We start from the raw sequence: 16,769 nt of genomic DNA, 5'->3' as shown, positions 1-16,769 counted from the left end.
AGTTAATAAGATTGACAAATATATATATATATATATATACATATATATACATAGATGAATCTAGAAACATGCCGAAACTGACCCTCGAAAAAAACAATTAATAAGTGCAGATTTAATCTCATGACAATCACTCACAAAATAGAAAATCATAAACTCCATCACGCATATAAAGGACTAGCTTACTATGATATCACCACCACCGTCATTAGCAGCACCCAATAGTGGGTGTAGACCATAGTACAAAACAAATGCTCTTACACATACATATCTACACACCTATGTATACAAAAGTCTTTGATGCTTCGTACTGAGTTTTTGTCACCACTGTAGAGGTGAAGGGCACACTCATATGCGATAAAGGCTCGTACTAAAAGAGAAGGCCAATCAAAAAGTTCTCCTCATTCAAGCCACAACTGCCTGTGATGACTATAGTATTGACCAATTCTAACAGAGAGTAGAATTACCATCATGGATGGTGCTTGTGCCTCCTCAGTGTGTATCACAATTTTGAGGGATTTAGGAAATGTTTGCACGATTTTAAAGCAAGGAGATCACTTAAAACATGTATAGAAGTCTGAAACCATACCTTAAAAGCTTGTGGTTTGTTATTTCAACATACTTGATTACCTCCTTTTTGCAACTCAGCCTAGAGGTTCATTAAGGTGCACAAGGTTCCTCAAATGCATAGGCAATCCCATGGTAAGGTAGAGGCAACCTCTTCTTGGTAAGCTATCTTGGAATGCGACATGCTGCTCAACTTGTGTGTGCTAATCAAGGGTGAAGCATCCATCAATTTGGCTACCCTTCCTAGATGGATCAGGGCAAAATAGCTTGTTACAATCAACTTGGAGCTAAAGCCTGAAGATAACTCATCGATGCAATTTCTTTTAAAGATGTTGGATCAAATACAAGCAAACATTTTGGCACAGAAAAGGCAGTGCAATTGAAGTTGGGATAGGTTTCCTTCCATCTTGCTAACCCTCACATCAACTACATGTATCTAGGGATGCTCCCAAAACTGAATATAGAAGATTCTATACTCACATAGCTTGCAAATAGTCCCATGGGTACCACAAGCATCCCAAGCACAAAAGCAAAATGTATAAACAATCAAGGGGCCCTTATTACATTCAAACTAAGGTTTATGTACATTGTATACTTTGGTGGGTACACATCCACCATTACTTTCTTTTTTTTTCATCTCAAAATCTCAGCCATTTAACTCATTCGGGGCTTAAATACTTTTGTCCCTAGTCCTAACGTTTGTAAAAACAAGAATTACACGTAGATCATGCTTATGCTTCCACTGCTCATACATGCCTTGTCCATTCAACTTGCCATCTGAATCTCAACTCATCATCCAAATGTCAAACTCCATCCTTTTCCGTTGACTCTCAGATATTAGGCCAATGGTGGATACTTATATCACAATTATCAGCCGCAATGCAAGACACGGCTCTCTAGAAGAGTATACCACCTAAACATACGTCAGGAATTATTAAGAATTTCCCTCGTTAATAAAGCAATGAGATTGTGCTCACAAAGAAAGACAAGAACAAGCAGAAATCAGAGAAATCTCTGCTAAAGAGGACAAGGTTGCTAGGCAGTATAACAACTCCAAATTTGGCAATCTCAACTTGTAAAGGATAAGGAGAAACATGGATGTAGATCATAATAAACTCAACTAAACATTCAGCTTGAATACCCACTCAGACACTTTGAGTCTAGCAATTAATGAAAGATAGACAAATGCGAGCAAATGAGATTGTACCCCTAGAAGGTAGTCAGATACATTCATTCTAAACGCACTATCAGAAGCATCCTTTAGCAAGGAAAAGCTATTGTTCAGATCATCCAGCGCTAGCAGCTTCCCATTCTTGCAATATTCCAAAAAGGTTGCAGCCTCCACATATTCTTGCATCTGCAAAAGCAACATTCATAAGCAAACTAACCCCAAAACTTCAGAATATGATAAGCATACCCCATACAGGGAAAACCCTGACCACGCATCCAACAACAAACTTGCAAAAACCATAAGCTTCTCTAACCTAACCCTCCAATTTGGGGACAAGAATACATAAATAGAGAAAAAGCAAGACCCCTGGTGAGTAAGCTTTTCTGAATTTCCAAAACTCAGGACCCTCCAATTCCTTTGCAACACGCGCAACATGATCAGCTCTAACACTTGCAAGGTCCCTTTCTGCCTGCTCCAAAACTACATCTTTATTCTTGGTGTTCAGTCTGCAGGTACATTTTTGGTTGAGACATAATCCTCTCTCTCTCTCTCTCTCTCTCTTGAATGTAGCTACACATACAGACAGATAGACAGACACACATAGAAACCTACGTACATACACACACATACATACACAAACACAACCATACATGTATATAATATGTATATATAATATATATGTTTGCGTCTGAGATCAGCACCTTCACAAACGTACAAAGGAAGTGGGCCTTCGGATAGGCTGGGTCATAAAGTCAGCACTCTCCTCTAGATCACACCTTCACTCTACAGGCTACGAGCCATCATCGAGGAGGCAATCTCAGAAAGTCTAGGCTTGCTTTGTAGAGACTTTTTGACACAGTTCCACTGTAGAGAAGGGGGAAGGGGCAGATTTGGAGATGGGGAGAGAGTAGCAAAAGGAAGGGAGGAAAGAGAGGAGAAGGGAAAGGAGAAAGGAAGGGAGAGAAGTCTGAGGGAATAGAGAGAGGGAGAGAGAGAGGCTGTGAGCGTAGGCAGCAGGTAGCAGGAGGGAGAGTAGATAGGATTAGATGTCACATCAAAAAGTCCCTTACAATCCTTTTGGGTTGACTTATATAGTCCCCCACAGTTCCCACATTTCCCCTATCTATTTCCCCCTTAAAATCCTTCTTTTCCCCACCTTCATTACAGCCATCCCTTCCCAAAGAATTTTGCCCTCAAAATTTCCAAGAGGGTGCCCTGGATGAGAAGGATACAACAGAAACTGATCAGCTTTGTAGGAGATAGGGGTAGTCCTGCACAATGCTCTCAGGTTGCCAAGAATTCTCATCTTCCGTTAAACCTTTCCATTTGATGAGGTATTCTGTGTAGGCTTTGTTCCTGAGTACATGATCTCTGAAGCCCTTGATTTGCTCCGGCACATAGATTATGTGGCCCTCTTCATCCATAGGAGGCAGCTCAGGAAGAACCTGGACATGCTGTCCGACATGTGGTTTCAGCAAGGATACATGGAAAACATTATGGATCTTAGAGGTACTGGGTAGTTCCAACTGATATGCTACCTGCCCAACTTTGCGGATGATTTTGTAGGGGCCATAATACCTGTGGGCAAGCTTTGTGTTGGTATTACCTTTCAGCGAGGAATATCGATTCTTATGGAGACGTAAATGCACATAATCCCCTTCTTCAAAAGATAAGTACCTCCTTTGTTCATCCGCATACTTCTTCTGCTTGGCTTGGGCATCCTGCATATTCCTCTTAGCCAACTGCAGAAGGGCATTCATACTCTCCAAATCATTCCTTGCTTGCTGATTTTTCACAGCCAAGTCTGCAACCCTGGAAGGCATTCCCACTTTGCATCCATACATAGCCTCGAATGGACTCATGCCAATAGAGAGGTGTTTGGTGCTGTTGTAGCAAAATTCAGCCAATGCTAACCATTTGTCCCAAGACTTCTGCGTGTCATGACAGTAATGCCTTAGATACTCCTCCACCCACTTGTTCACCCTCTCTGATTGACCATCCGTCTGTGGATGATAAGCAGTACTAGGCGCAAGGGAAGTACCAACTGAGTGAATAACTCCTTCCAAAAGTGACCCATAAATTTAGCATCCCTGTCACTGACAATCTCCTGAGGAAAACCATGGTGCTTGAACACATACTCAATGAATTGCCAGGCAACCTGTGAAGCGGAGTACCGAGTTTTAGTCGGTATGAAATGGGCCTGCTTAGTCATCCTGTCAACCACCACAAATATGCTATCCCAACCCTTATCTGTAGAAGGCAAGCCTGTAATAAAGTCCATGGCAATGTGAGTCCATTTGCCTTCAGGAATGGGTAGCGGTTGCAGAAGGCCTGCGGGTAACCGGCTGTCCACTTTATTTTGTTGGCAGGGCAAACATTCACTAACAAACTTAACCACATCTCGCCACAAACCATCCCAAATAAAGCTCTCCTTGACTTTTTCATATGTTTTTGTGATACCCATATGCCCTGACATAGGGGATGAGTGCATTTCCTGTAATACCATCAACCTGTACTTGGAGTCTGGCACAAGATAAATTCTGTCCCTGCACCATAACAGTCCGTTCGGAGCTGAAATCGAACATGTCCTTGGCTGGACGGACTCTGTAACTCCACAAAAATAGGAGCTGCATCAGAATTTTGCATGTATTCCTCCTGAATCCCAAGTATCCACTCTTGATGAAGCGTGGAAATGGTAGACAGTTTGCATGACCACATCCTGGACAAGGCATCAGCAACCACATTCTCTTTCCCCTTTCTATATTCAATGTCAAAATCATAGGACTGAACTGCAGCCAGCCATCTCTTCTGCTTCATGGATAAATTAGGCTGCGTTAAGAAGTACTTGAGTGTCCTGTGATCCGTTTTGACCTTAATCTTGCTACCGTATAGGTAGTGGTGCCATTTTGCAAAAGCATGCAAGATTGCCAGCATCTCTTGATCATAAACATGATAATTCATTTCTCTGGCATTAAACTTCCTGCTCTCAAAAGCAATCACACCATGCTCTTGTTTTAGGACAGCCCCTAAACCTTTGCCACTGGCATCCGTCTCAATAATGAAAGACCGTGAGAAATCAGGGCACACCAATACAGGTGCATTGCTAAAGGAAGGGAGGAAAGAGAGGAGAAGGGGAAGGAGAAAGGAAGAGAGAGAAGTCTGAGGGAATAGAGAGAGGGAGAGAGAGAAAGTGTGAGCGTAGGCAGCAGGTAGCAGGAGGGAGAGTAGATAGGATTAGATGTCACATCAAAAAGTCCCTTACAATCCTTTTGGGTTGACTTATATAGTCCCCCAAAGTTCCCACATTTCCCTTACTATTCTCCCATCTATTTCCCCCTTAAAATCCTTCTTTTTCCCACCTTCATTACATCCACGATCTCATATGATTAGGAGACTTCAAGAGATGCAAATCCCAGAAGTCATGATCTTGGGGGTGATGAGTCTATATGAGTCAATCAGAGGCACACTACGTGCCCCAGATGACCTGTCAGCTTCAATTGAGAGCACGATCGGAGTGAAGCAGTAATGCCCCTTCATACCGACACTACATGGATGAGATCACAATCTTCATTGACTACCTTGGACGTGAGAGGTGGCTGCTTGCTGACCTGATGATACAAATATTGTTATATGCAAATCATATTGTCCTCTTCTCATCAATAGGCTTACAAAGATATCTAGGCCCTAGAGGTGTTTTGCAGGGAGAGAAACTTGACAGTCAACATTGGTAAGGCCAAGGTTATGATCTTCAACACCTCATGAGCGGTATTGCATCGACATAGTTTCACTTACCAAGGGGAGCCATGGAGATAGTGTGGTCCTACACATACATAGGGGTAGTCTTCACATGACCAATGTTCATGATCATTCATGCAGCCAAGGCACGGATTATATGAGGTCAGGGAGCCTGGCTCGACTAGAGCGATAGTACTTTGAGGCACATTCCCAAGATCCCTCGACGGAGGGATGGTTATTTGATACCCTGGTGTGGCTGACAGCCATGTATGCACCACCCTTCTAGGGGATTGATCTCTTGGTGACTAAGTGGAGGAGATTTGAGAGGCTACAGGCGATTATAGGGTCCTCGATTCAGACTAAGCCCATTCCAGATCGATGCCATTTTTCAGATCACGAGCGGTATTGCATCGACATAGTTTCACTTACCAAAAGCAAAGTTTGCCATTACACCACTCCAGATCGATGCCATTTTTCAAACAGTGACATATCACCATCGGATTTGGGCCTTGCCTAGTTGGAGACTACCGCGGTTAGCACTCGAGTCGTATAGGCGACTAGCGGACATAGGGGTTAGTATGGCCTGGTATGCACATATATCCAGATGATTTGCTATTAGGTTATTCAAATGGATCGACTCCCATCTTTTCACTATAGTTTAAATGCCCCAACCTCTCAGATTCCATGAGATGAGATCGACCGCATCATACGGTTGGATCTATTCCAGCTCTATATGTCATGGACTTTGGAGGGGGGACCAAGAGTTTCCCTCCAAGCTCCAATTCTATCCACGATCGCTTCCTGAGAGTATCCAAGGATGGAGTGATCACACCCCAGTACTTGAAGGAGAGACAAGTCCCACATGCATTGAGGATTGCCATTGGACAAATGCAGATCTCGTCCCACCAATTGAGGATTGAGATAGGGAAAACCCACGGGCACATCTAGAAGCAATGGATCTGCAAGATATGCACACGGGAGGAGGTGGAAACAGATGAGCACTTTCTATGTACATGCCCACTCTACGATGAGATTCGTGGATGCTATCACTGCCTTTTCCAAGTTGGACAGAGATTCAGACCATTATCCGGTTGATCGATTCTTATGATTAGATCAGTTTCTACTTAATCTAGACGTGGCAACATAGAGACTCTATTGAGACAAATCACCTAGTAAGAGGTGATGGTGTCACAGGAGACAAAGGTACAAAGAGACATGTCACAGACTTCTACAAATTAGTCGGCACCAAGAGTGGAGGAGGAGGAGCTAGCCGATATGAGGGTAGAGTGGATTAGCAAGAGCAGACTAGAACCATTGGAGCCAAAGACACAGAAACCATGCATAATGCAAAGACAGACCACAACACGCACGATGGAGGTCAAGTCTATTCTAGCTAAAGACTAGAACCATTGGAGCCAAAGCAGACTAGAACCATTGGAGCCAAAGACACAGAAACCATGCATAATGCAAAGACAGACCACAACACGCACGATGGAGGTCAAGTCTATTCTACTCCAAAAGGACTATCAGAGTCGAGGTATCACTATTGACATGGACCACCAGACACAAAAATCACGAAGACCAAGCCCCCCACCAAAGAGACATGTCACAGACTTCTACAAATTAGTCGGCACCAAGAGTGGAGGAGGAGGAGCTAGCCAATATGAGGGTGGAGTGGATTAGCAAGAGCAGACTAGAACCATTGGAGCCAAAGACACAGAAACCATGCATAATGCAAAGACAGACCACAACACGCACGATGGAGGTCAAGTCTATTCTGGCTCTACTCCAAAAGGACTATCAGAGTTGAGGTATCACTATTGACATGGACCACCAGATACAGAAATCACGAAGACCAAGCCCCCCACCATGGCAAGAGATATCCAAATGGGGGATACTGAGGCACTAGGGTCATAGTTGATCACATACCTTGTTTTCTTTCAAGATTTTTTAGTTTTGCGTTTGGTTTTTGAGTTCTTAGTATAGCACTCAGCAGGCCTTAGCAAGCTCTTGCATCAACTCATGGTGTTAGACAACCCCTCCAAGTTAGTCACCCCTAACCTGGCGGCTATTGCGTCACCACCCAAGCGTAGATCCCTCAGGGATCACCCTTGAGCTAGAGGTCAGACAACCTTCAACCATACTCCATCCTAGGTAAGACTACACTTCCCATATCACGCAGCCCCATATGCAGACAGATTAGTAGAAAACAAAGGGTACACACAGTAGAAGACTAATAGAGCCCATGAACTCCCAAAGTGGTGTTAGATGTGTGGAATCCAAAACTTCTTTCCTTATGTGTACTTAGTATAGATGAGTGCAGCAACTAACTAAGCAATGCACAGGAGAGATGTAGAACCAACAAAACTTATATTTCCATCCACAACGGATACTACGAAAAGTGATGCCCAATGTGACACCCTATAGTAGCAAAGTGCTATCTGGATGTGTGCACTCTTGTACCTACAACAGATGTTCTCCTACCTCCTTGCAGCTTTCAAAACACTCGGCCTGTGTGGTCCCTCTGAGCTTAGGTCAGCCTCATTGTCATGCCCCACAAACACACCTTCAGGCTGATCCTCCTCGACAGCCACTGGTAAGGCAGTGCTTGACCTTGATTGCTAGTCCCCTTGCTGCTCTGGAATGCAGCCAATGGTGAGGCCCAAGCTCCCCCTTTGATCCGTCCCCCTTCCTGCCTTGATCGTCAGCCTAGGATGAAAACACCTTCGAGCTTTTTGTCTGCAGCAAATACCCAGCCTCTTTGCAGCCCCTGGTCCTCCTGGATGATGGCCCAAAATCTGCTGTGTTGCTGCTCCAACCTGCTCTTCAAATGGCTCTTGGACTGGATGAGATGTGAACCCCCACAGCTCCCTTTTCGTAGGGGCTCGTAGCCCCCCCAAAATAGCCGACTGGCGGCTCTGGATGAACCAACTCAGCCAGCCACAGGCCCAGTGTGAAACCGACTGGGGTCTGTGAATCCTGCCCCCTTGCCACGTGGCAGGCAGCCACCGGCCCAGGCAGATCTGCCCTGTCCCGCGGCTTCTTCCATGCAGTTTCTTGGCCAGATCTCTGCTCCACACTGGCACAAACATTCTCGACCTGTGCCGCCTCTGTTCAGGCCCTGTGCAGCAACTGGAACCTCCGGGACAGCTCCGTACAACCAGCTCCTGCCATCTGTACCTTCTGCAGCAGTCACGTACACAGGCGCTGCCATCCATACTATCCCTGCGGGCTCCCTTGCTGCTGGCGTGACCTTCTAGGTCTCCAGATCTGTACCTACCTGCCCCGTGATGCTTTCGCCTGCCACGTGGCAGTTTTGTACAACCTCTGTCCACCCGGGGACCTCCAAGATGCCAACTGCTTGTCTTGTTGCTGCCCACATGGCAAGCAATATGCTGCCCATGTGGCAGCCCCAAGATATCATGGTCCACCTTCCCCGACACTCTCCTCATATGGGGGCTTACAAATAGGGAGGTGACCAGCTAAACTCCAACACCCACTTTTACCGAACCATTTTGGGCCAATCCCAATCCATCAATGAAGATAGTCCATCAGCTCCCATGACGGAGCCCTATGGAACACCTCAAAGTCGTCATCGTCTTTTGGTCTCTCAACCGTTGGCTCCTGCTCTGCCAGTTCCAGCTCCCAGCAACAGAACCATAGGTCCACTCCAAATGGAATTCCAGAATACCTGGACCATGAGCTCCCAATGAGCCCTCAAACCAGTATCCCTCTGGCTTCGGCACACTCTGACCTGCTGTAAGTGTCCCTCTTTCCAACCCAAAGGCTTCAACAAGTCCACCATCTTCACCTTGCGAAACCTTGCTTCTGAGCCTTGGAGAAGCACCAAGCCTCCCTCCTCTGATTTCCAGGAAGGCATACACACTCCAATCTCTTAACACTTGAGAAATGCAAAACACATAATCTGCCCACAACAGTTTATAAAGGTTCAAATGACTATACAATGAATGTACATACCAGATTATCCACCTGTTAGCTTGTTGCTTTGAATGCAAACCATGCACCTCATGGAGGCACACCCTACCACACTGTGTAACTCTGTAATGCCCCCTTTAATCTAACAGCTCCCATCCAACTCTAGAGTCTAAGTCCAAAGGTCCTCGTGAAGAATCCTCCCTCATGTCAGTGCTGCCAGCCAAGCACCTGGAGAACTCCAAGCACTCGATGATTTTCCTTTACCTTCACAAAGGTATCTGATTCTTCTTCTGACCACATCTCAATGTCAAACATCCTTACTGTTAGTCTAGGGTCTGCAAACTTTACCTCAATAACACATGGAGATGTCACCAAAGCTCTCATGTTACCACATAAACTTTTGTCTCCTCTGAATCCTGATTAGAGTCCTTCCTCTTCTTCTGATCCGCCTTTTTCTTTCTGCAATCTTAGCAAAATGTCATGTCGTATCAAAATAGAAGCATTTCTTCTGTTTCTTTCTTCTCTTCTTATTTTCATCATCAGAAGCCTCCTCTCATTCTCAAAAATTTCACCCTTCTTCTTGGGCTTGTCGTTGCCTAGCTTGCCCTTGCCATTGCCTTTGCTGTTGTCCTTGGCATACAAGGCCTTATCCTCTACAGATCCTTCGTACTTCAGTTCCCGAGCTTCCTCCTACGGAAGCAATGGAACCAGCTCCTCAAATGTCACTCATGCCGCCCCCTATGCAATCTCCAGCTTTAAACGTAGGCTATCTCCATCATTAAACGTCCTTTCCTGTTACACCCTTCCTGCTGTCTGAAATCACAGGAAAACAAAACTCCCTCTCTCTACAGATACACTAGGGCCCAGGACAATCGTCGGGCTGGACACCCCCGAAGGTTTTTATTATTTGAGAGGAGGAGGAGTACATAGTTCAACGTAGAGCTGTCATGGTACAAAATCCAACGTGAATCCATATTACAAGAGCTTCAAGCTCATTTCAAATTGGCAACATGCCACTTGTCTAAATCTAGACTAAGTTCTATTACATGCCACTAAGGGCAACTCTGGAGTCTTCGAAGCACTTGGTCACGCGAACTGCCTCCTAGATGCTTGTTAGGTTCCGTAGCGCTTAGGGAAATAACCCTTCTTCGTACCTGCCACAATTAATTAAAGCGCACCACCATGGCACCCATTAATTGTTAGCACTTTTGCATGCAAATAATACACTCGGGACTAATCCTAGTCACAGGTGGATGTCTCCATTGAACAAAGATGTGAACAAAACATAGAACACAATTCTTGGTTGACCGAAGTCAACCCTCTTGGTCGTAATTAAGGAGCTTTGACCAATGGTCGTGGCACCTTAATTATGGCCAAGTCTCTCCAACCGAAGCTGGCACAACTTGGTTAACTGTAGTTAACCCTCTTGGCGTATGCCAACTTTCGTTGACCGAAGCCAACACTCTCTAACCGTAGTCAGCTCTGTGATTCTCTGGTTAACCGTAGTTAATCCTCTTGGTAATAAACCAAGTCTCCCTGACCGAAGTCACGCTTAGTTGACCAGAGTCAAGTATCTTTGACTGTAGTCAATTCTTTGACCATTAAAAGAACTCTTTGACCATAATTAACACATATGAAAACTCTTTAATTATGATCAGATAATTGATCAACTGTACTTTAACTTAGGATATTTACATTGTGGTGACATCCCCTCGGCTTCTATTCAGTTGACCTCAACTAAAAAGGTTCCTTGTAAACATCCAAAAGCTGTGGATGATCAGACAACATGTCTTCATCCATCTATTTGGCATCCAATGCTGTATAATTCTTGAATTTTACAAGATACCTGTAAAACTCCTTGCCCTGAGAGCCTTTGCGTACAGTATGGTACACAATCTACTCTGGCTGAAGGACCTCCTCTAGCTCATCCACTTCTGATGGATCCTCTGATATTGGCTCAGTAGGCTCTGGTCCCTAGAACTTCTTTAGAAGACTCACATGGAATGCATTGTGAATCCTCCAATGCTCTGGCAATGCCAATCTGTATGCAACCTCATTTATTCTTTCTGTAACCCTAAAAGGACCATAGTACCTGAAAGATAACTTTGCATACACTTTCTGTTTGCCTTTAAACTTGCGGAGCCTAGCTTTCTCGAACTTCAAAAGTACCCAATCCCCTTCCTTGAGATCCAACTCTCCTATGCTTATATCCAACTCTCCTATGCTTATATCCAACTCTCCTATGCTTCTCTTCAGACCTTTCAATTGCTGTCCGGACTTGGTTGTAAGCTGTCTGGAGGTCTCTCACAAACTGATCAGCTACAAATATTTCGTCCTTGGTCCTCAGGATAGGTGGCAGAATCACCTTCCCATAGATGACATCAAAGGGGGCTTTCCCTGTAGAGCTGTGTACTATATTTTATATACCTTTGTAAGGCTAGAATAAGTCCAATCATACAAATTTAGAATTTTTGTTGTTCTAAAGATAAAAAATCTACAAAGAAAATAAAAGAAAAAATGAAAGAGAAGAAAAAAGAAGTAAACAAAAACTTTTATGAAAAACAAAAGAAAGACATACTTAGCAAGCAAAGCAACACTTATGTCATCATCAGTGCCCAAGCATAAGCAACTATACTCGGTTTCTAAAGACCCGCGGAGTCTCTTGGGCAAACCCAGTGCTTACTAAAATACGTCAAATAAAGAAAAGAGAATGAAAACAAGAAATAAAGAAGAAACGAAGCAGGTGACTAAGCAAAAATAAACAAGCAAGTCAAGAAACAAAAACTTTCAAAAAACTAGAAACTCTCTCTCTCTCTCTCTCTCTCTCTCTCTCTCTCTCTCTCTCTCTCTCTTTCAAAAAACTAGAAACTCTCTCTCTCTCTCTCTCTCTCTCTCTCTTATCTAAAACATAAAAAGCTAAAAGGCCCTTTACACTTATGTATCGTTTCTACAAAGAGGCAAAAATACATTTCTAACCCTATCAATGGTAGGTACTTTTCCCAGTCTGAACCTTGGTCACCCACATAGCATTTCAGCATATCCAATGCTGTAGAATTTGCTACTTCACTTTGACCATCTGTATGGGGATGGAAAGAAGAAGAAAATTTCAAATTCGTCCCCATATTATCAAATAAAGCTCTCCAGAATAGACTGGCCATTCTGGGATCTTGATCACTGACAAATGGACTTAGGCATACCATGGTTCTTAAAGATCTGTGCCATAAAAAGCTTAGCCATATGATCTGCCATTATGGTTTTGCGAACCAGAATGAAATGAGCTTGCTTGCTGAATCTATCAATGATAGTCCAAATCCCATTATTCCCTGACTTTGATATTAGCAAATCAAAAATGAAGTCCATTACAATACTTTTCCACGGAGGCACGGGAAGAGGCATAAGTAGGCCAGGTGCCTTCCGTCTATCATACTTCACTTTCTGATATGTAAGGCATTCAGTAACAAACTGATGTATATCTTTTCGCATCCTTGGCCAAAAGAAATACCTCTCTAGTGCTTGAGTTGTTGTTGTAATTCCTCTATGCCCAGCATAGGGAGGTGCATGGCATTCCTCCAAAATCTTTTTCCTCATCTCTTGGGTGATGCATAGGCAGCCATCTTTCATTAAATACCCATCTTTCAGGGAATAGTGACTGGTAGACTACCCCTCTTGCATTTGCTGTAAAATCTCACCAAAATCTGCATCGTTAGCATATTGCTCTCTCATATCTTCCACGTCCTGATGATAAGCAATAGTCACATTGTTGACCTGGGGTCTTCGAGACAAAGCATCTGCTACTCTATTCCGAACTCCTTGAGTATGGACAATCTGAAAATGATACATTGACAGCATATTTGCCCATTTCATATGCTTCTCGGAAAGCTTTGTCTAAGTCAAAAAGTATCTCAGACTTTGGTGATCTATTTTAACAGTAAAGTCTGCACCCAAAAGATAATGTTTCCAAGTATGGATGGCATGAATTACAGCCAATAACTCTTTCTCATAGATTCCCAGATATTTCTCTGCATCCCGGAGTCTCCTGCTCTCATAAGCTACTACATGACCATTCTGATGCAATGCAGCCCCAACACATTCCCCACAAGCATCACAATCCACATCAAATGGCTGATACAAATCTGGAACTATTAAGATTGGCTCTGTGGTCAGCCTCTCTTTGAGTGTAGTCTTTTGTGGAATTCCCCATCTGAAAGTTGCATTTTTCTTAGTAAGATCGTGGAGTGGAGCGGCTATATCCGCAAAATGCCTGATAAATCTTCTGTAGTAAGAGCACATGCCTAGGAAACTTCGAACTTCATGCACAGTTTTCAGCTCTGGCCATTCCTGAATGGCATGGATCTTTGCCGGATCCATCCGTATCCCATCTTTGGATATTATATGCCCAAAGTAATGGATTTCCTCTAGGAAAAATTCACTTTTCCTGCTGTTTGCATAGAGCTAATGATTTCTCAGCTCTTGAAACACTATAGCAAGATGTTTCTCATGCTCTTCTTCGGACTTAGAAAAGACAATTATGTCATCGAAGAAGGTATCAGTGAACTGTTTGTAGGGTTGGAAGATACGATCCATCATCCTATTGAAAGTGGCTAGGGCATTTGTCAATCCAAAAGACATCACCAGATACTCATACAACCCAAAAGTACAGCGGAACGCTGTCTTGTGCACATCCTGAGGATGTATCCTCACTTGGTGATAGCCACTCTTTAAATCTATCCTACTGAAAACTGAAGCTCCATTTAACTGATCCAGCACATCATCAATGCGCGGAATAGGGAATCTATTCTTGATGGTCATTTTGTTCAATGCACGGTAATCAACACGCATACGGAATGAGCCATCTTTCTTCTGTACTAGCAGTACAGGGAAACAAAAAGGAGAAGAACTGGGCTGAATCAGCCCCTTGGACAACAAGTCCTGCACCTGAGTCATAATCTCCTCTCGCTGAGTTGCACTAACTCTGTATGGGGGCCTATTGGGTGGCTCGCTGCTAGGAATGAGTTCTATGCCATGATCCTCAAGTCTTTCAGGGGGTAGCTCCCCTGGCAAAGCGTCAAAAAAGCAATCTTTAAAATTTTCAAGAAACTGAAATTTATTTTGATCTACCTCACTTATTTCAGCATGCATTTCCATATTTTTCTCTTTTACAAAAACCATGTAAGCTGAAGCTGCAGACTTTATTTCTTTTCCAACAGAACTATTTGATACAATGGGAATAGTTTCCCCTCTATTCCTAGCAACCACACGATGTACTTTGCCCCTATGTACAAACTCCATCACTCTTTCAGAAAGAGTCAACTTCACTGCCTTGCGATGAAACCAAGGCATACCCAAGACTACATCATGATGTGTCAGTGGAGAAATGAAGAAGTCTTCCTGATCCACATAACTTTGTACATGAAGACGGAGCTTCCCTACCAAGGGAGTGACTGGCACAGGGTTTCCACAGAACATCTGATTGGCATCCAAAGCCCTGCCCAACTCCTCCGTCTTTATTCCCAGCCTCAAGGCTAGATCCTCTTATATAAAGTTATCAGTAGCCCCTCGATCAAATAAAATCAGCGCTTGCTGGTCTCTGACTTTGCCCCATGATAGCAGCAATTCTCGTTCTTCTGGGTTTGAAACATGACCCAGTATGTCAAGAATTCCTCCTGCCATTGGCTTTTGCAGTCCCCGTGGCTTCTCTACCTCTTTTCCCTTCAAAGTTGAAGGCTTTTCTGGGCACTGCGCAGCCACATGCCCCTCTTTGCCGCACCTAAAGCATTTACCCTCTTTCCTAAAAATTTCAATCTGTTTAGGGGTAAACTGTGGTCTTCCCGTATACGGCTTTTGCACTTGGTTTCCCCTTGGCTTTTGAGACTGAAACCCCCTCTTCTAAGCCTTGGGAAACCCTCTTGTTTCAAACTTGGGGGTCGCTAGCTTTTTATCCCCTGGTAACCTTGCCTATAGTGAAGGCACACTAGTTAGGATCCTGTATGTACATGAGACTAGCCACATTGGCTGAATGCATAAGATTTGATATTTCTTTAATATCTTTGGTGTTCACTTGGGCTTGTATCTTTGGAGTGCCCTGTACTTCCTGAGTTGAGTTTTGTCAGAAATATTCTTGAAAGGCGAAACCTGCAAGTATGCATCCCAAAATTTCTGGTTGTAAGACTCAACTGTATCTTGTGCTTCCATATGAATGCTCTCCCAACCCAGAAGGACATGATCCCAAAACTGTTTGGAAATAAACAGTTTATAGAAAGCTTTCTTGAAGTCCTTCCATTTCCTAGGGGCTACATAGTTGGCTGTTTTAGCTATCCACCATGCACTGGCTGTACCAGTCAAGTGTAAACCAACCATACGAAGCTTTGAGGACTCACTGAACTTTTCCAAACTAAAGGCAGCATCAAACTGCCTTATGAACTGCATAGCCTTTTCAGCTTGGCCATATTGGCCATTGTAAGTGGCAAATCTTACTGACTTCCCACCGTCCTTGAATTCTTTAGTCTCTGCCTTCCTACTGGACTTCTTCTTCTTCTTCTTCTTCGACTCTGAAGATCCTGAAGAAGGAGGTGATGTCGAGGATGAAGAGGTAGAGCTAGAAGATGAAGACGAACTGGATGAACTGTGATGATGCTTCGCCTTCTTCTTCTTGGAAAAAGGACCTGCTCTTTTCCTCTTTTTGCCCACCACCACTTCTTCCTGATCTGCTCCAGAGGAAGGCTTCTCTGGCTTTCCCTCAAAAAGAGGTTGTACCATCCTACGAAACAAGGGATCGCTTGTTGCCTCTCCCAGCTGAGTAATCAACTCTCTGTAGGCATTCTCTTTATTTATCTGCATAGCCTCAGCCTGTTGTACCTGGTTAGACTCTGCCATTCCCTAATGGGATGATTGGGCATGCTGCCGTGAAACCATCTCTGCAACTTGTTTGAGATCTGCAACTCTCTCACACACACTGTGTAAGCAACTGATGCACTCAGCCTTTGCTTTTCAGAGAGAAAGTACCTCAACAAGACGTGTCTTGCATTCACAACTTATGCCAATACCGGGCTATCAACTCAAGGCATATACCCACAAAGTGGCCAAAGCATCAATGACTGTGTTGCCCCTTTCCTGGTTGCTGCAAAGAGCACTCAGAATGCATTTGGTTCATCTTTCCCTCTTTTCACTGCTCAAAGGTGCATGCATAGTCTTTTTCTGTAAATCTCTGATTTTCTCTGATTCTTCCTTCCCTTCCTCTCCTGTTACAACTCTCTCACCGCTTATGACACCTACTTCGGAGGTGTCATACACTACTCCACATTACGCCTCAACCTCTCTTCCCTCTCCCTCTCAATCAGCCCATGCTCCCACATCCCATTGGGAC

At 44.0% G+C, this 16,769-nt stretch overlaps 1 protein-coding gene across 2 annotated transcripts in view; it reads right to left on the bottom strand.

The window, feature by feature from the left end:
• LOC147898263 (Translin family protein) overlaps positions 1 to 16,769 on the bottom strand; it is a 163,803-nt gene that overhangs the window by 25,759 nt on the left and 121,275 nt on the right. For both annotated transcript variants that reach the window (XR_015541519.1, XM_087379078.1), the window contains exons 4-5: positions 2,100 to 2,241; positions 1,772 to 1,921 (exon numbers count right to left, since the gene is read on the bottom strand). Coding sequence is in view for 1 of the 2 variants with exons in the window: in XM_087379078.1 (XP_087235204.1) it covers positions 1,772 to 1,921; positions 2,100 to 2,241 (292 nt within the window). In the remaining variant the exon portion in view is untranslated. The remainder of the gene's footprint in view (positions 1 to 1,771; positions 1,922 to 2,099; positions 2,242 to 16,769) is intronic.

The sequence above is a fragment of the Dipteris shenzhenensis genome, chromosome 9, assembly GCF_047967505.1.
Source record: "Dipteris shenzhenensis isolate YYH24624 ecotype China chromosome 9, Dip_SZ_1.0, whole genome shotgun sequence".
Classification (NCBI taxonomy): domain Eukaryota; kingdom Viridiplantae; phylum Streptophyta; class Polypodiopsida; order Gleicheniales; family Dipteridaceae; genus Dipteris; species Dipteris shenzhenensis.
This window is presented reverse-complemented; position numbering and strand designations above follow the sequence as displayed.